General features: G+C 43.2%; 1 protein-coding gene across 16 annotated transcripts in view; it reads left to right on the top strand.

Annotated features, from left to right (window-relative positions):
- LOC110522572 (neurexin-3b) overlaps positions 1-8,858 on the top strand; it is a 628,889-nt gene extending 620,031 nt beyond the window's left edge. For 9 of the 16 annotated variants that reach the window (XM_090233216.1, XM_090233214.1, XM_090233213.1 and 6 more), the window contains one exon: positions 6,016-8,858. In XM_090233216.1, coding sequence (XP_090089342.1) covers positions 6,016-7,025 — 1,010 coding nt within the window. In that variant the 3' untranslated portion in view covers positions 7,026-8,858. Of the gene's footprint in view, positions 1-3,965; positions 4,586-6,015 lie in introns of all 16 variants that reach the window. The other 7 variants (XR_016495480.1, XR_016495481.1, XR_016495482.1 and 4 more) reach the window with 2 other exon arrangements.
- The last annotated feature ends 6,738 nt before the right edge of the window (positions 8,859-15,596 follow it).

Below are 15,596 nucleotides of genomic sequence, written 5' to 3'. Positions count from 1 at the left end.
TTTTCTTCCTTGAGCCCCTTTCTCTCTATCACTCTCTCTCTCACACACACACACACACACACACACACACACACACACACACACACACACACACACACACACACACACACACACACACACACACACACACACACACACACCCCTCTCACAACCAGGCAGCTCCCTTTGGATCAGATGGTATGCAAAGGTTTTGTTGATCTAGCTGGAAAGCTAACAATTGGCAAAAGCTTTTAGGTGTTCAGGAATGAAGGGGCGAGTGGATAGATGTAAACAAGGCCAAGACGATACAGGGCAGACGGAGACAAATATACCCTCCACCTCTCGGAAATCACTTAGTGAACGACGTTACTGTTTATCCAACAGGGCAGGCAGCCGATGTCTGATGAAAACATTACCATAGCCACACGATAGGACACTGAATTTGAGTGTAGAGCAGACTACATTGTCTCTAGACTCCACACCTAGGCTTGGTGGTGATCCAGAGTTGTCGGTTATACCACAACATATACAGTGAGGGAAAAAATTATTTGATCCCCTGCTGATTTTGCACATTTGCCCACGGACAAAGAAATGATCAGTCTATAATTTTAATAGGTTTATTTGAACAGTGAGAGACAGAATAACAACAACAAAATCCAGAAAAACGCATGTCAAAAATGTTATAAATTGATTTGCATTTTAATGAGAGAAATAAGTATTTGACCCCCTCTGCAAAACATGAGTACTTGGTGGCAAAATTATTGTTGGCAATCACAGAGGTCAGACGTATCTTGTAGTTGGCCACCGGGTTTGCACACATCTCAGGAGGGGTCTGGTCCCACTCCTCTTTGCAGATCTTCTCCAAGTCATTAAGGTTTCGAGGCTGACGTTTGGCAACTCAAATCTTCAGCTCCCTCCACAGATTTTCTACGGGATTAAGGTCTGGAGACTGGCTAGGCCACTCCAGGACCTTAATGTGCTTCTTGAGCCACTCCTTTGTTGTCTTGGCCGTGTGTTTTGGGTCATTGTCATGCTGGAATACCCACCCACGACCCATTTTCAATGCCCTGGCTGAGGGAAGGAGGTTCTCACCCAAGATTTGACGGTACATGGCCCGTCCATCGTCCCTTTGATGCGGTGAAGTTTTCCTGTCCCCTTAGCAGAAAAACACCACCATAGCATAATGTTTCCACCTCCATGTTTGACAGTGGGAATGGTGTTCTTGGGGTCATAGGCAGTATTCCTCCTCCTCCAAACACGGCAAGTTGAGTTGATGCCAAAGAGCTCCATTTTGGTCTCATCTGACCACAACACTTTCACCCAGTTGTCTTCTGAATCATTCAGATCTTCATTGGCAAACTTCAGACGGGCATGTATATGTGCTTTCTTGAGCAGGGGGTACCTTGCGGGGGCTGCAGGATTTCAGTCCTTCACGACGTATTGTGTTACCAATTGTTTTCTTGGTGACTATAGTCCCGGCTGCCTTGAGATCATTGACAAGATCCTCCCGTGTAGTTCTGGGCTGATTCCTCACCGTGCTCATGATCATTGCAACTCCACGAGGTGAGATCTTCGCATGGAGCCCCAGGCCGAGGGAGATTGACAGTTATTTTGTGTTTCTTCCATTTGCGAATAATCACACCAACTGTTGTCACCTTCTCACCAAGCTGCTTGGCAATGGTCCTGTAGCCCATTCCAGCCTTGTGTAGGTCTACAATCTTGTCCCTGACATCCTTGGAGAGCTCTTTGGTCTTGGCCATGGTGGAGAGTTTGGAATCTGATTGATTGATTGCTTCTGTGGACAGGTGTCTTTTATACAGATAACAAACTGAGATTAGGAGCACTCCCTTTAAGTGTGTGCTACTAATCTCAGCTCGTTACCTGTATAAAAGACACCTGGGAGCCAGAAATCTTTCTGATTGAGAGGGGGTCTCATACTTTTTTCCCTCATTAAAATGCAAATCAATTCATAACATTTTTGACATGCGTTTTTCTGGATTTTGTTGTTGTTATTCTGTCTCTCACTGTTCAAATAAACCTACCATTAAAATTATAGACTGATCATTTCTTTGGCAGTGTGCAAATGTACAAAATCAGCAGGGGATCAAATACTTGTTTCCCTCACTGTACCACCCCATATATAGCTACAGCTCTTTCATAGTTATTAGCCTAACCTCACAATATAATCCAATCACGTGTTTCACAGCACTATTCCAGAGGCCAAAGCAGCGGAACCAGAACTTTAGATCTAAAATAAATGTCCTTATCACATCGGGGCATGGAAAGCCTCAACTTCTTGTCACGTCCCAAAGGGGTATGGATAGCCTCAACTTCTTATCACGTCCCAATGGGACATGGAAAGCCTCAACTCCTTATCACGTTCCAATGGGACATGGATAGCCCCAACTCCTTATCACGTTCCAAAGGGGCACGGAAGGCCTCAACTCCTTATCACGTCCCAAAGGGGCACGGAAGGCCTCAACTCCTTATCACGTCCCAAAGGGGCATGAAAAGCCTCAACTCCTTATCACGTCCCAATGGGACATGGATAGCCTCAACTCCTTATCACATCACAATGGGAAATGGATAGCCTCAACTCCTTATCACATCACAATGGGACATGGATAGCCTCAACTCCTTATCACATCACAATGGGACATGGATAGCCTCTCAACTCCTTATCACATCACAATGGGACATGGATAGCCTCAACTCCTTATCACATCACAATGGGACATGGATAGCCTCAACTCCTTGAGCCCTCTTGTGGAACTTCCTCTGAACACTGTGTGTACCTGTCAAGCGTAGGCTGTTGGTTATGCATTAACATAAAACTGAACTATACATTTACTAAAAGTAGACATTAATTTGATGAATGTTATAATCTGAAGTCTACACCACATCATGTGGGTTGTGTATCACCCATGGTGTTTCTTCTTCCTCTCTGATGGTTGATGTTTGATAATAAATAGTTTTTTGCCTGAAGCAATATGACCTACAGGCCTTGATGCAATGACCTCTAGTCACCTTTAACCCCATCCTGACCCTCTGACCCCAGCTTGCTGTACTGTTATTGTATATTACTCTCCCTAAATGCAACTTACTTAAAGCACGCATTAACCATGATCCTAATAGTAAAAACAACTAAATGATCCTGTCTAATATTTACCTTACCTCTCTCTGAATTACATCCAGATTGCACGCCTGTTCTGTGTTTTTAAAATGACTAACAACAGATATGTATTTCATAAAGAATTAACTAATAATAATGTTATTATTATTAGTTACTACATGAAGTTGGTGACAACTTCCCCTACGAACTGTCCCTCTTCTCTATGTCTGCTTCAGTGTGTGCTTTCTGGTTGTTCATCTTTGAAAGTGTGAGAATTTTAATGCTTTTAATTTCTTGCTTGCCAATTTGTAATTTTTTTTGTCTATTTGTACATATATGTAAATATACATATGTGGATATCTATGTTAATTACTGAAATTGTTCAAAATGACCTCTTTTAATAATCTGATAATTTCCTTAGCAGTACTATTGATAGTGGTATGGTAAAGAATTCCTAATTAGGACATTTCTTCCTTTTTTACTAATGATTTTTATTGGTTAACTATGGTTGAAATACACAGCTATGATTGGCCACCCCAAACACATGACCCAGTATACAATTTGACAATTTACAATTTCATTGAGAAAAAAACTAGAAGAAAACAAAAAAATACAACTGTCCTCACCACTATTCATTTCAACATGTTTCAAACCTGTTCTTACACTGCTACATTTTTTTCCTGTTATTCAATTAGCAAATTTGGATTGCATTTGGACTATAATTAATTATTTCATTATTTAATTCCACATGGCAAAGAAAGAAGTTGCAGCTTAGGGTTTGTAAAAAAACTGTCAGTGTTGAAAGTGCTGTTGTCTTCTGTAGATGGGGTATGTATATGCTCATGGGTTGTATGTCCCCATCCCTTCCTTACAGCCAAAAGCTCTAATGCCGCCCGGCCGCTTCGTACCACCTTTACATGGACATGGCAACTGACGTACACATTCACCCCCATCTATGTCATTTCCTACCTAGTATGTTCCTAGGTCCTCCCCCCTTCTTACACTCCCCCCCCCCCCACCACCACTCCGAACCCCCTTTTACGTAGATGTTAAGATATGTACAGGCATCCATTCGTTCAAAACTTATGAACAACGAAGTTCAAGTTAAAGTTAAGCAAAAAAAATTTACAAAAATATTTTTAAAAAAAGTTTAATAATCAGACTGTAAATATTTATGGAGAAGTTACATAAAAGGAGCTTTTCTCTCACAGCCAAGACGTATCTATAGATGTACAGTTTTCTTTTTTTATGAAAAGAAATGACTATTTAAAAAATATATAATAATCCTGAACAGAATGGTGAAGATAATTTTTCATGTCATGTGTGGATGTGTGTTCTTCCTTCCCTGTACCATCCTGTCTAAAAGATAAATAACTCAAATGCATCAAAATTGTTAAAAAATAAACTAACCTAACTTGTCCGAAAACATTCTTACACAACTTTCTTTTGTACACTTTTTTCTTCCTGCCAAAATCATGCGGGCAATTTGTTGATGTAAGTTGGCAAAACTGATGGTATACTTTTCTTATTTTTGAAAACTACTTTTCGTAGGCTTTTTATGATTTTTAAGCAGAATGTATTTGACCTCTTTCTATGTAGTAATCCCTCTTTGGATAAATCCATTTAGTTTGTGAATGTTGATCATGTTTGCTCTAACTCTCAGTCTTAACTGTGTTTGCAATGCCTTACTTATTTTTTTCTTTATTTCCTTTTTTATTTTTATTAGATATCTGCATCTTCTTTTAGTGCCCTGTTTGTGGTGAGCCTTTGCAGTGTACAAGCTAGCCACATTGGCAAGAGGTTTATGCAGATTCAACCCGACATCTGAATGTTACTTTCGTATGTTTTTAGAAACCGCCCTAATCGTAAAATAATATAATAAAGGACAAGAAAAATGAATAGAGAGAAAGATAGACTAGTCAACCACAAACATAGTAACTGATACTGATAAAAGTGAGAAGTACATTCAGCTGTTGTTGTGGAACTGTCAGGTGACTTTGTGCCATTGTGGCAACTGTATAAGAGCAGTCAAAAGGCAAGGGGTTAAGGCCAGTGGGGGAGCCTAGTGAACTCACCGTAATAACATTAGGAATGTAGGAATATTTACCTCAGTTTAATTTCATTAGACCCTATCAATAGCTACAGAAAATAATGACAAGTTGAGCCCAGTCTTTGCACCCTAGAAGCACACGACAAGGTTGACCTCTATCTCCATTATTGTTATTTCCATTGGACAATAATAGAATATGCTGTGGATTGTATGCAAATCGTCACTATATTTTTTATAATGTATTTCTTTATATTAGGAAAGCAGAAAAGTCAATCTCTCAATTTATTATACACCTATCGGTGTATAAGCTTGAAAGGTATGATTAAAGTTAAGGTAGATGTTATTTCTCAGTCCAATATTGTGTAGCTACTGTACATGTATCCAGACAGCCAGACAGCCAGACATTAGCAACACTAGACCAGACATAATTAATATAGTTACAACCCTTCAGTGTGTAGGTCCCAGAGCTACAAAGCCAGCACCAATAACTATATCTCTGTCCGTGAAAAAGTTCACAAAATAGTACACTTGTTATTGAACACGAAGCACAGGAGTTAGGTGTGGTGAAATGCCTGTTTGTTATTTTGGCTCACCCCTGAACATCCCTTACAGCCTTTTGATGCAATGTATACATTTTTATTGGCTATTGTTTATTTTCAGTTCATGGTATTGTTTGGTTGGTTCTAGTTTCATTGAATTTGCACTGGTATAGTATTTTCCATTTTGACTTATTTTAGTTTTTTCTGTATTTTTTTATTTTTTATTGTTTCCGCTTTGCTTTTTATGTTTTATATAATTACTTTCCAGTGTTTGATTGAATAGCTAACGTCTTGCATTTCTTCTAACTCTTCTCTTTTCTTTTTCTGTTTTGCAGGAGGGGAGTTAGTCATCCCCGTACTTGTAGAGGATCCCATAGACATCCCTCCTGTTTCCCCCCGTTCCCCCTTCATCCCCCTCCCCCCAACCCTCCGCCCTGTCCTCCCTACCCTTCGCCCCGTCCTCACCATTATCGAGACCACAAAAGCGTCCCTGCCCATGGCCACTGAGGCGGGGGTACCTTGCTTGTCGGACCGAGACAGCGATGAATGTGATGATGGTCTTGATGGTGATGGTGGTGATTATGATGGCATGGTGATTTCGGGGTTTGGCTCTGGCGAAGCTTTCGACTCTAGCCTGCCCCCCACTGACGATGAAGATTTTTACACCACCTTCTCCCTGGTAACAGATAAGATCTTGACCACGTCGGCCTACGAAGGTGGCTACAAAGCTCTCGCGCCCAAGTGGGAGGCCAAGGACTTGAGGCCTAGTAAAGCCTCAGAGGCGGGTAGGACTACACCCACCCCGCCTTTACCCAACCTCGGGGGCACTGTAGCAGAGGCGTCCCTCCCATCAGACGGCACGCTAGCCAAACTTCCCGCCGGGAAAATGGACAACCGCGAAGTGATCAAAGCCCTGCAGCCGGACATAGTCCTGCTTCCTCTGCCCACTGTGTCCTTCGACCTGGATGGCACCAAGCCTCGTGGGCCCCTCATCACCTCACCCATGCTGCGTACGGTGCCTGCCGCATTACCCACCGCACCAGTCGTGAGGCGGGTGCCCCCCGGGGCGTCTGAGGTGATACGAGAATCAAGCAGCACAACGGGCATGGTGGTTGGCATCGTCTCGGCCGCAGCACTCTGCATCCTCATCCTCCTCTACGCCATGTACAAGTACAGGAACAGGGACGAAGGCTCCTACCAGGTAGACGAGACACGGAATTACATCAGCAACTCAGCGCAGACCAACGGCACCGTGGTGAAAGACAAAGCACCCAGCGGGGGCAGTGGCGCCAAGGGATCCAGCGGCAAGAGACCGAAAGACAAGGACAAAGAATACTATGTATAAGGACAAAGAATATGCATAAGGACAAAAAATACTATAAATCAACCATTCCCAACAACAACAACAAATAACTGTTTGGAGAAAATCTGAATAAACACTTGACAGTACCATATTGGGAGCTGCAATTTAAAACGGAAAACAAATCCTCTCATAAGAACTCTAAGTGAATGAGTCCAAGTTGAACATTTTTCCAATGTACTGTGACCTAAAAGCACACTTACTATGGTAAGCATACAGAGAAACAGGCTGATAGGGACACTACTATAAGATACCTTGTGACGAGATGACTGAGCTCTGCCTGGAGACGTTGCCAGAGGTTTGGCAGTGTAAGATATTTCAGTGTTACATCGCTCCCAAGTGACTGTGAGAGATTTGTGATCCTTGGCGTAAACAACATTGTCCATTGTAACCCTGTAAAATGACAAAACAAACAGCCATCATTTCGGCCATTCGGAGCATGTGAGATGTATGTGACTGTATAAGTGAGGGACCTGAAGATTTTTTAAAAACGAGTCGTTGAAGTTTGAAAGACAAAACATAATTAACATACAAATGGTACATTTCTATACCTAGTCTTGGATGAGGTAAGGTATGTGTGTGGTAGCTAAGGTGTCTTTTTTTTTAAACCCACCTCTGCGTTCTGAGGGATGAAACATTGTCAGGGCTGACCAGGCTATGCTCAATGAATAGTAGTATGGCAATGCATTTTGATTTATTATTTCGCTTTTTTCCCCCTCTCTCAAAAATGGATTTGACTGCTATGCATGACGTCCTCGATCTAGATGGTATTCGACCATGTTGGAGGGGATGCACCACTAAAAATGTTATTTTAATTAGAACTTTTACAGAACTCTACATCCCTGATAGCAGTTTTTTTCAGTTCATTCAGTTTTCCATAGACCACTGGTTCAGTTATTTGTTACATGATGTTTGTGTAAGTAAAGTCATTATGTCTGTGGGGTTTTTGGTCAACTATTGAAAACAATGTGACTAAAGAAGAGTTATCCAATGTGAAAAGTTTTGAATTTGTATCTGTTGTCACAGTCAACTGTGTCAAAACAACTATGTTTACATATTTTATTACATCATAGCCGTCGTATTTTGCAGGTCAATATTGTACATAACATTTTAGTTTCCGTTTGAGTTTTTTTTTTAGCATTGTACAGACATAATTTGAACTGATTTCCTTTCTCGGTGTACTAAATGACGAAGATCTGACGTTTTTTCCCCCGATGTTTGGTAAGACTGGAGATAGCGTACTTGTATTTTTTTGTAATCGAAAGGAGTAAAATATTATTAGGTTAGAAAATCTAGTCTTTCTGGATGGTGTTTCTAAAACGCATGAATATTTTACAACTGGAAGACATCAGATATCAGTCAAATAGAAAAATGCCCACCCTGATATTGTACTAGGGCCTCCTGATTCTGGATTACTATGATTGTTATTTTAATTTGAATTAAAATTTGAGATCTAACAGATTTTTGAGACCCAGTGCTGGCACAATAAGAATAAGATACAGGATGAGGATTTGTTTTTACTGTGGCGTCTATCTATGTTCCTTACTTTCACTTTTATTCTTTTACATTTATGTTCCTCCCCTTATTGTGCAGTTTTATTTGAAGTCTTAACATTTTTATGACAATTTGTGCTGGCAAGTACATTTTTTTTATTACTTAATTTATTTAGTTGTGTCTTGTTCATTTTGTATTCTAAGCAAATCTCAAGTACATTCAGTTTGATTTGGTGTTGTTAATACTGCTTTTCAACCCATTACTTAACTGTGTTTTGCTCCTTTGACTCCAGGCAAATCCCAGCAATAAAATATTATTCCCAAAGTTTTCAATGGTAGAGTACATTTGGCTGTTTGTCATGTGGATGTATGAAAGAGTATAGAAATGAATAGTGGTGGAACGTAGGGTAGATGAGCTTTTAGGAGTACGTTCATCTGTAACGGATTCAGGTCCTTAACTTCTGTCCAAAACCTGCCTTCTATCAGAAGACCATTACCATAAACCATAGACTCTTCTTATTTGAGTCTAAGCCAGAGATTCATACATGGAAAAACATCAAAAACTACACAAAAAGGACGTTTGTTTTAAAGTGACCTATATTTGAGAGATTTAAGAAAGATCAGGGAATTATTTTTTTATATTGTTACTCATATTTTACTCCCTTTTTGGGCATTAAACTACTTCCATATATACTTCCATTCATTTTTTAAACTGGCACTGGGCTACCTTCAGACAAGTCTTGTGAGGCCTGTGGGTGTCCTAGAGCAAAACAACCAACTTACAGTATGTGTTTGTGAAAGTCTCACCTTTCCATATTGGTGTGTAGTCCGGTGTTGGTGGATGCAGTAGATTGAGACGCAATCCATGCAAAACAACTGATATCTCTAGCTTAAATAGACGGATTTAGCTGGGGATTTTTGTATTATGCTAATCAGATTTCTGTGCACATCGACTCCAGGGGTTTAAGTATTTTTTTGCCAATTACCTTACAATAACTTCCCATTAGAATGTCCGGCACGTACATCGACTCCAGGGGTTTAAGTATTTTTTTGCCAATTACCTTACAATAACTTCCCATTAGAATGTCAAATGAAATTATTATTAAAAGTCCAAAAAATAATAGTTAATCTTTATTTTGATCTTCAGGTAATCTTTTTAACATGTCATGTAAACACATTCATCTCTAATTCCTATTCATAGACAGGGTCAGAGTGTTAAACTCTCCTATATTCTCCACGCACAGCAGGTTCTGAGAAGAGACCAGAATACAAGGAGTGCTGTTAGGCCCCTCCATCGCCAGATCTCGGTGGCAACAAATGCATGGAAGGAATGAGATTGATAGATACTCGGCACCATATGGACAGGTTATGTCTCAGTGAATGGGTGGCTGCTGCGCCTGCTTCCCAGACCTGTTGTTTCACCATCCAATAGTTTGTGCAAATGGGCCACACAGTCCTGGTCATTACCTTGGAATGGCCCATTGATGGAATTTATCAGAGGGCTGTAAGGAGTATGTTCAGCTGGCACAACGACTACATCATTAACTCATTCATCCTGGTCTAGCCAAGTTTTTTCCTTCTTCATTACGACCTAAAAGTTATTTTACATTCTCAATGAGTGAGCTCCTAACGTGGTCTTTTTCCTCTCTAGGGGAACTTTTTAATAGGCCTATACTACTTCAGGTTGGTTGGGCTTAGTGAGGTAGCTAGCATTGACTCTGTGAGAATCTACCTATGATGTATAGAAATCCATTAACAGCATATCAAATCAAACTTTATTTGCCACATCCCCCGAATACAACAAGTGTAGACTTGTGTAGACCATGAAATGCTTCCTTACAAGCCCTTAACCAACAGTGAAGTTCAAGAAGAAGAAAATATTTACCAAGTAGACTACAATAAAAAGTAACACAATAAGAATAACAATAACGAGGCTATATACAGGGGTCACCGATACCGAGTCAGTGTGCAGGTATACAGGTTAGTTGAGGTAATCTGTACACGTAGGTGCGGGCGAAGTGACTATGCATAGGTAACAAACAAACAGCGAGTAGCAGCAGTGTATAAGGGGGGGAAGGTGTCAAGGTAAATGTCAAGGTAAATTATCCGGTGGCGATTTGTATGAATTGTTCAGCAGTCTAAAGGCTTGGGGTAGAAGCTGTTGAGGAGCCTTTTGGTCCTAGACTTGGCGCTCCGGTACCGCTTGCCGTGCGGAAGCAGAGAAAACACTCCTTTCCTCTGAAACCGCCTGGTCCTGGATGGCAGGACGCTTGGCCCCAGTGATGTACTGGGCCGTTTGCACTGTAGCGCCTTGCAATCAGATGACGAGCAGTTGCCATACCAAGCGGTGATGCAACCGGTCAGGATGCTCTTGGGGGTGCAGCTGTATAATCTTTTGAGGATCTGGGGACCCATGCCAAATATTTTCAGTCTCCTGAGGGGGAAAAGGTTTTGTTGTGCCCTCTTCACGACTGTCTTGCTATGTTTGGACCATGATTGTTCGTTGGTAGTGTGGACACCAAGGAACTTGAAACTCTCAACCCCTCCACCTCAGTCCCGTCGATGTTAATGGGGGCCTGTTCGGCCCGCCTTTTCCTGTAGTCCACGATCAGCTCCATTGTCTTGCTCACATTGATGGAGAGGTTTTTGTCCTGGCACCACACTGCCAGTTCTCTGACCTCCCCCCTATAGGCCTATGAATGGGTTTGACAGTCTTGTCTTTAACTGTCAGGCTGGATCGTATTGTTGAAAAGGAAGAAGGCATCTCAGCCTCTCAGTTTAGTCAAGGCAGCCATTTTGTGGATTTTTGGTGAGTAAATTGGTAAAAGTGTTGTGCTAGCAACTCCAAGGGTGTGGGTTCAATATCCCACATTGATCACATACCCATACTAATAATGAATACACCCACTGTACTTTAAGTTCCTTTGGATAAAACGGTCTGTTAACTTGTCTGGCAGGCATACCCAGTGCTGTGCCCTTCAAATGTGAGCTCAGGGCCATGTAATCCAACCCAGCGGGTGGTTAACTGTTGTGATTGACAGACTGTTTCCTCTTTTAGTCAAATATGCAGAAATAGATTACATAAATTTGCCCAAACAGATTGGATAATTATTATCTTAATTGACAGAAAATAACTATTTACATTCGCTAATGGTTTAAAAAAATATATTATAATAATAATTTACGACTGTGTAAACATACTTGGCTCACTGAATATGTAGAGATCTCTCCACACAACCTAAACTTTATTCTACTTTAAGATGTATCCTCTCTTCTTCTCTTCTCTCCTCTTTTCTTCTCTCCTCTCTTCTTCTCTCCTCTCCCTCTTCTCTCCTCTCTTCTCTTTTATTCTCTCCTCTCCTCTCCTCTTCTCTCCTCTTCTCTTCTCTCCTCTCCTCTCTCCTCTTTTCCTCTCTTCTCTCCTCTTTTCTACTCTCCTTTCTTCTTCTCTCCTCTCCTCTTCTCTCTTCTTCTCTTCACACCTCTCCTTCTCTCCTCTTTTCTTTTCTCCTCTCCTCTCTTCTCTCCTCTCTTGTTCTCTTCTCTTCTCTCCTCTTTTATTTTCATCTCTCCTGTCCTATCTTTTTCTCCTCTTCTCTTTACTTCTCTTCTCTTCTTCTCTCCTCTCGTCTTCTCTCCTCTTTTATTTTCTTCTCTTCTTCTCTCCTATTGTCTCTCTTCTCCTCTCTATTCCAAATGTCAAATAAAACACCAACTGAAACAAAATTAGTATGACAGCTTCACAGATTAATAAAAACATTACAAGTGATCATTGTGAATCTACAATAGAGTTTGTTCAATGTCTTACCACTACAGCCATACAGTAAAGGCAATCGTTCAACCCATTTGTGTTTTTATATATCCAGGAAGAAAGTTTTTTTTCCAGAAGTGATACCTTGAATAAGGAAGAACGTTTTTTTCACCCCCCTGTACAGCAGTGTCTGGCACCATTCCGTCATAATCACCCAATAATCCCCAAAAAGCTGCTCTGTCGAAGATGATGATTAAACCTGACAAGTAGAATGAGTCGATATGACCTCAACACCTGGTTTAGAAAGGACAAGAGCACGCAATGTTCTGCAGCCAAACTACTGTACGGTATGGTACACTGCCAGGTAGGGTACAGTGTGTGTGTGTGTGTGTGTGTGTGTGTGTGTGTGTGTGTGTGTGTGTGTGTGTGTGTGTGTGTGTGTGTGTGTGTGTGTGTGTGTGTGTGTGTGTGTGTGTGTGTGCGCGTGCGTGCGTGCGCTTTTGATCACAAAAAGGAGATACCCCTCCATGGATCTATTTCCCTCCTGTCCCACTAAAGCAGTATGGGCTGTAACCACAGCTACGACAGGTGCTGTCTCAGCAGGAAAATGATCCTGCAGCAACGGGAAATGCGAATTATTACGTGAATAATAATTAAACGTCAAGGCCTAGATTAAATCAGATCAAGCAACACCCACATGACTGATGTTTGGACGGTCAAATCAGTGTGCAGCTGCTCTTGTGATCATCGTGACAAAGCCACGCCCCTCTCAGTCACATTAGAAGTTCAGAACAACAAAGGGCTATGTAGAAATAATGACACTCAAAATGAAAAATCATTCAATGAAATAATGAGGATTTCTATCAGCCTAGTCGAGGTGTAGATTACCTATCAAATTCCAGTGTTACAAATTGTAAACAAGGCTGCATGGGATTTCTCCTAATGCGACTCCATGCAGCCAATGGCAATGTGCGCTTTAGGTATAATGTCAGGAGCCGCTTGTAGATTTGACAGTTGTAAAACAGTTCCAGTTCCAACACATCCGGTACGCAGATGTCAGCTGAAGCGGATCTGGTTGAAGAGAGCCACAAGTCTGACATTTTAAAGTGGGATTTTTTTTTGAAGCCCTTTCAAACCTCAAATACACTACAAGATTGCATTTCCTGCGTAGTTCTTCCTGTGTAGTGGCTGGTGGTGGTGTACTGTGTAGTGACTGGTGTACTGTGTAGTGGCTGGTGGTGGTGTACTGTGTAGTGACTGGTGGTGGTGTACTGTGTAGTGACTGGTGTACTGTGTAGTGGCTGGTGGTGGTGTACTGTGTAGTGACTGCTGGTGGTGTACTGTGTAGTGACTGGTGTACGGTGTAGTGGCTGGTGGTGGTGTACTGTGTAGTGACTGGTGGTGGTGTACTGTGTAGTGACTGGTGGTGGTGTACTGTGTAGTGGTGGTGGTGTAGTGGCTGGTGGTGGTGTACTGTGTAGTGTACTGTGTAGTGGCTGGTGGTGGTGTACTGTGTAGTGTACTGTGTAGTGGCTGGTGGTGTACTGTGTAGTGGCTGGTGGTGGTGTACTGTGTAGTGTACTGTGTAGTGGCTGGTGGTGGTGTTCTGTGTAGTGTACTGTGTAGTGGCTGGTGGTGGTGTACTGTGTAGTGGCTGGTGGTGTACTGTGTAGTGGCTGGTGGTGTACTGTGTAGTGGCTGGTGGTGTACTGGCTGGCTGGTGGTGTACTGTGTAGTGGCTGGTGGTGTAGTGGCTGGTGGTGGTGTACTGTGTAGTGGCTGGTGGTGGTGTACTGTGTAGTGGTTGGTGGTGTTCTGTGTAGTGGCTGGTGGTGTACTGCGTAGTGGCTGGTGGTGTACTGGCTGGCTGGTGGTGTACTGTGTAGTGGCTGGTGGTGTACTGGCTGGCTGGTGGTGTAGTGGCTGGTGGTGGTGTACTGTGTAATGGCTGGTGGTGTACTGTGTAGTGGCTGGTGGTGGTGTACTGTGTAGTGGCTGGTGGTGTACTGGCTGGCTGGTGGTGTACTGCGTAGTGGCTGGTGGTGTACTGGCTGGCTGGTGGTGTACTGTGTAGTGGCTGGTGGTGTACTGGCTGGCGGTGTAGTGGCTGGTGGTGGTGTACTGTGTAATGGCTGGTGGTGTACTGTGTAGTGGCTGGTGGTGGTGTACTGTGTAGTGGCTGGTGGTGTACTGGCTGGCTGGTGGTGTACTGTGTAGTGGCTGGTGGTGTACTGGCTGGCTGGTGGTGTAGTGGCTGGTGGTGGTGTACTGTGTAGTGGCTGGTGGTGTTCTGGCTGGTGGTGTACTGTGTAGTGGCTGGTGGTGTACTGTGTAGTGACTGGTGGTGTACTGTGTAGTGGCTGGTGGTGTACTGTGTAGTGGCTGGTGGTGTTCTGGCTGGTGGTGTACTGTGTAGTGGCTGTACTGTGTAGTGGCTGGTGGTGTACTGTGTAGTGGCTGGTGGTGTACTGGCTGGCGGTGTAGTGGCTGGTGGTGTACTGTGTAGTGGCTGGTGGTGTTCTGTGTAGTGGCTGGTGGTGTACTGCGTTGTGGCTGGTGGTGTACTGTGTAGTGGCTGGTGGTGTTCTGTGTAGTGGCTGGTGGTGTAGTGGCTGGTGGTGTTCTGTGTAGTGGCTGGTGGTGTTCTGTGTAGTGGCTGGTGGTGTAGTGGCTGGTGGTGGTGTACTGTGTAGTGGCTGGTGGTGGTGTACTGTGTAGTGGTTGGTGGTGTTCTGTGTAGTGGCTGGTGGTGTACTGCGTAGTGGCTGGTGGTGTACTGGCTGGCTGGTGGTGTACTGTGTAGTGGCTGGTGGTGTACTGTGTAGTGGCTGGTGGTTTACTGGCTGGCTGGTGGTGTAGTGGCTGGTGGTGGTGTACTGTGTAATGGCTGGTGGTGTACTGTGTAGTGGTTGGTGGTGGTGTACTGTGTAGTGGATGGTGGTGTACTGGCTGGCTGGTGGTGTACTGTGTAGTGGCTGGTGGTGTACTGGCTGGCTGGTGGTGTAGTGGCTGGTGGTGGTGTACTGTGTAGTGGCTGGTGGTGTACTGTGTAGTGGCTGGTGGTGTACTGTGTAGTGACTGGTGGTTTACTGTGTAGTGGCTGGTGGTGTACTGTGTAGTGGCTGGTGGTGTTCTGGCTGGTGGTGTACTGTGTAGTGGCTGGTGGTGTACTGTGTAGTGACTGGTGGTGTACTGTGTAGTGACTGGTGGTGTTCTGGCTCGTGGTGTACTGTGTAGTGGCTGGTGGTGTTCTGGCTGGTGGTGTACTGTGTAGTGGCTGGTTGTGTACTGTGTAGTGGCTGGTGGTGTACT

Source organism: Oncorhynchus mykiss, chromosome 4 (assembly GCF_057628025.1).
Source record: "Oncorhynchus mykiss isolate SJ-2025 chromosome 4, ASM5762802v1, whole genome shotgun sequence".
Classification (NCBI taxonomy): domain Eukaryota; kingdom Metazoa; phylum Chordata; class Actinopteri; order Salmoniformes; family Salmonidae; genus Oncorhynchus; species Oncorhynchus mykiss.
Note: the sequence above shows the minus strand (reverse complement) of the source record. Positions and strands in the feature narration are given on the sequence as shown.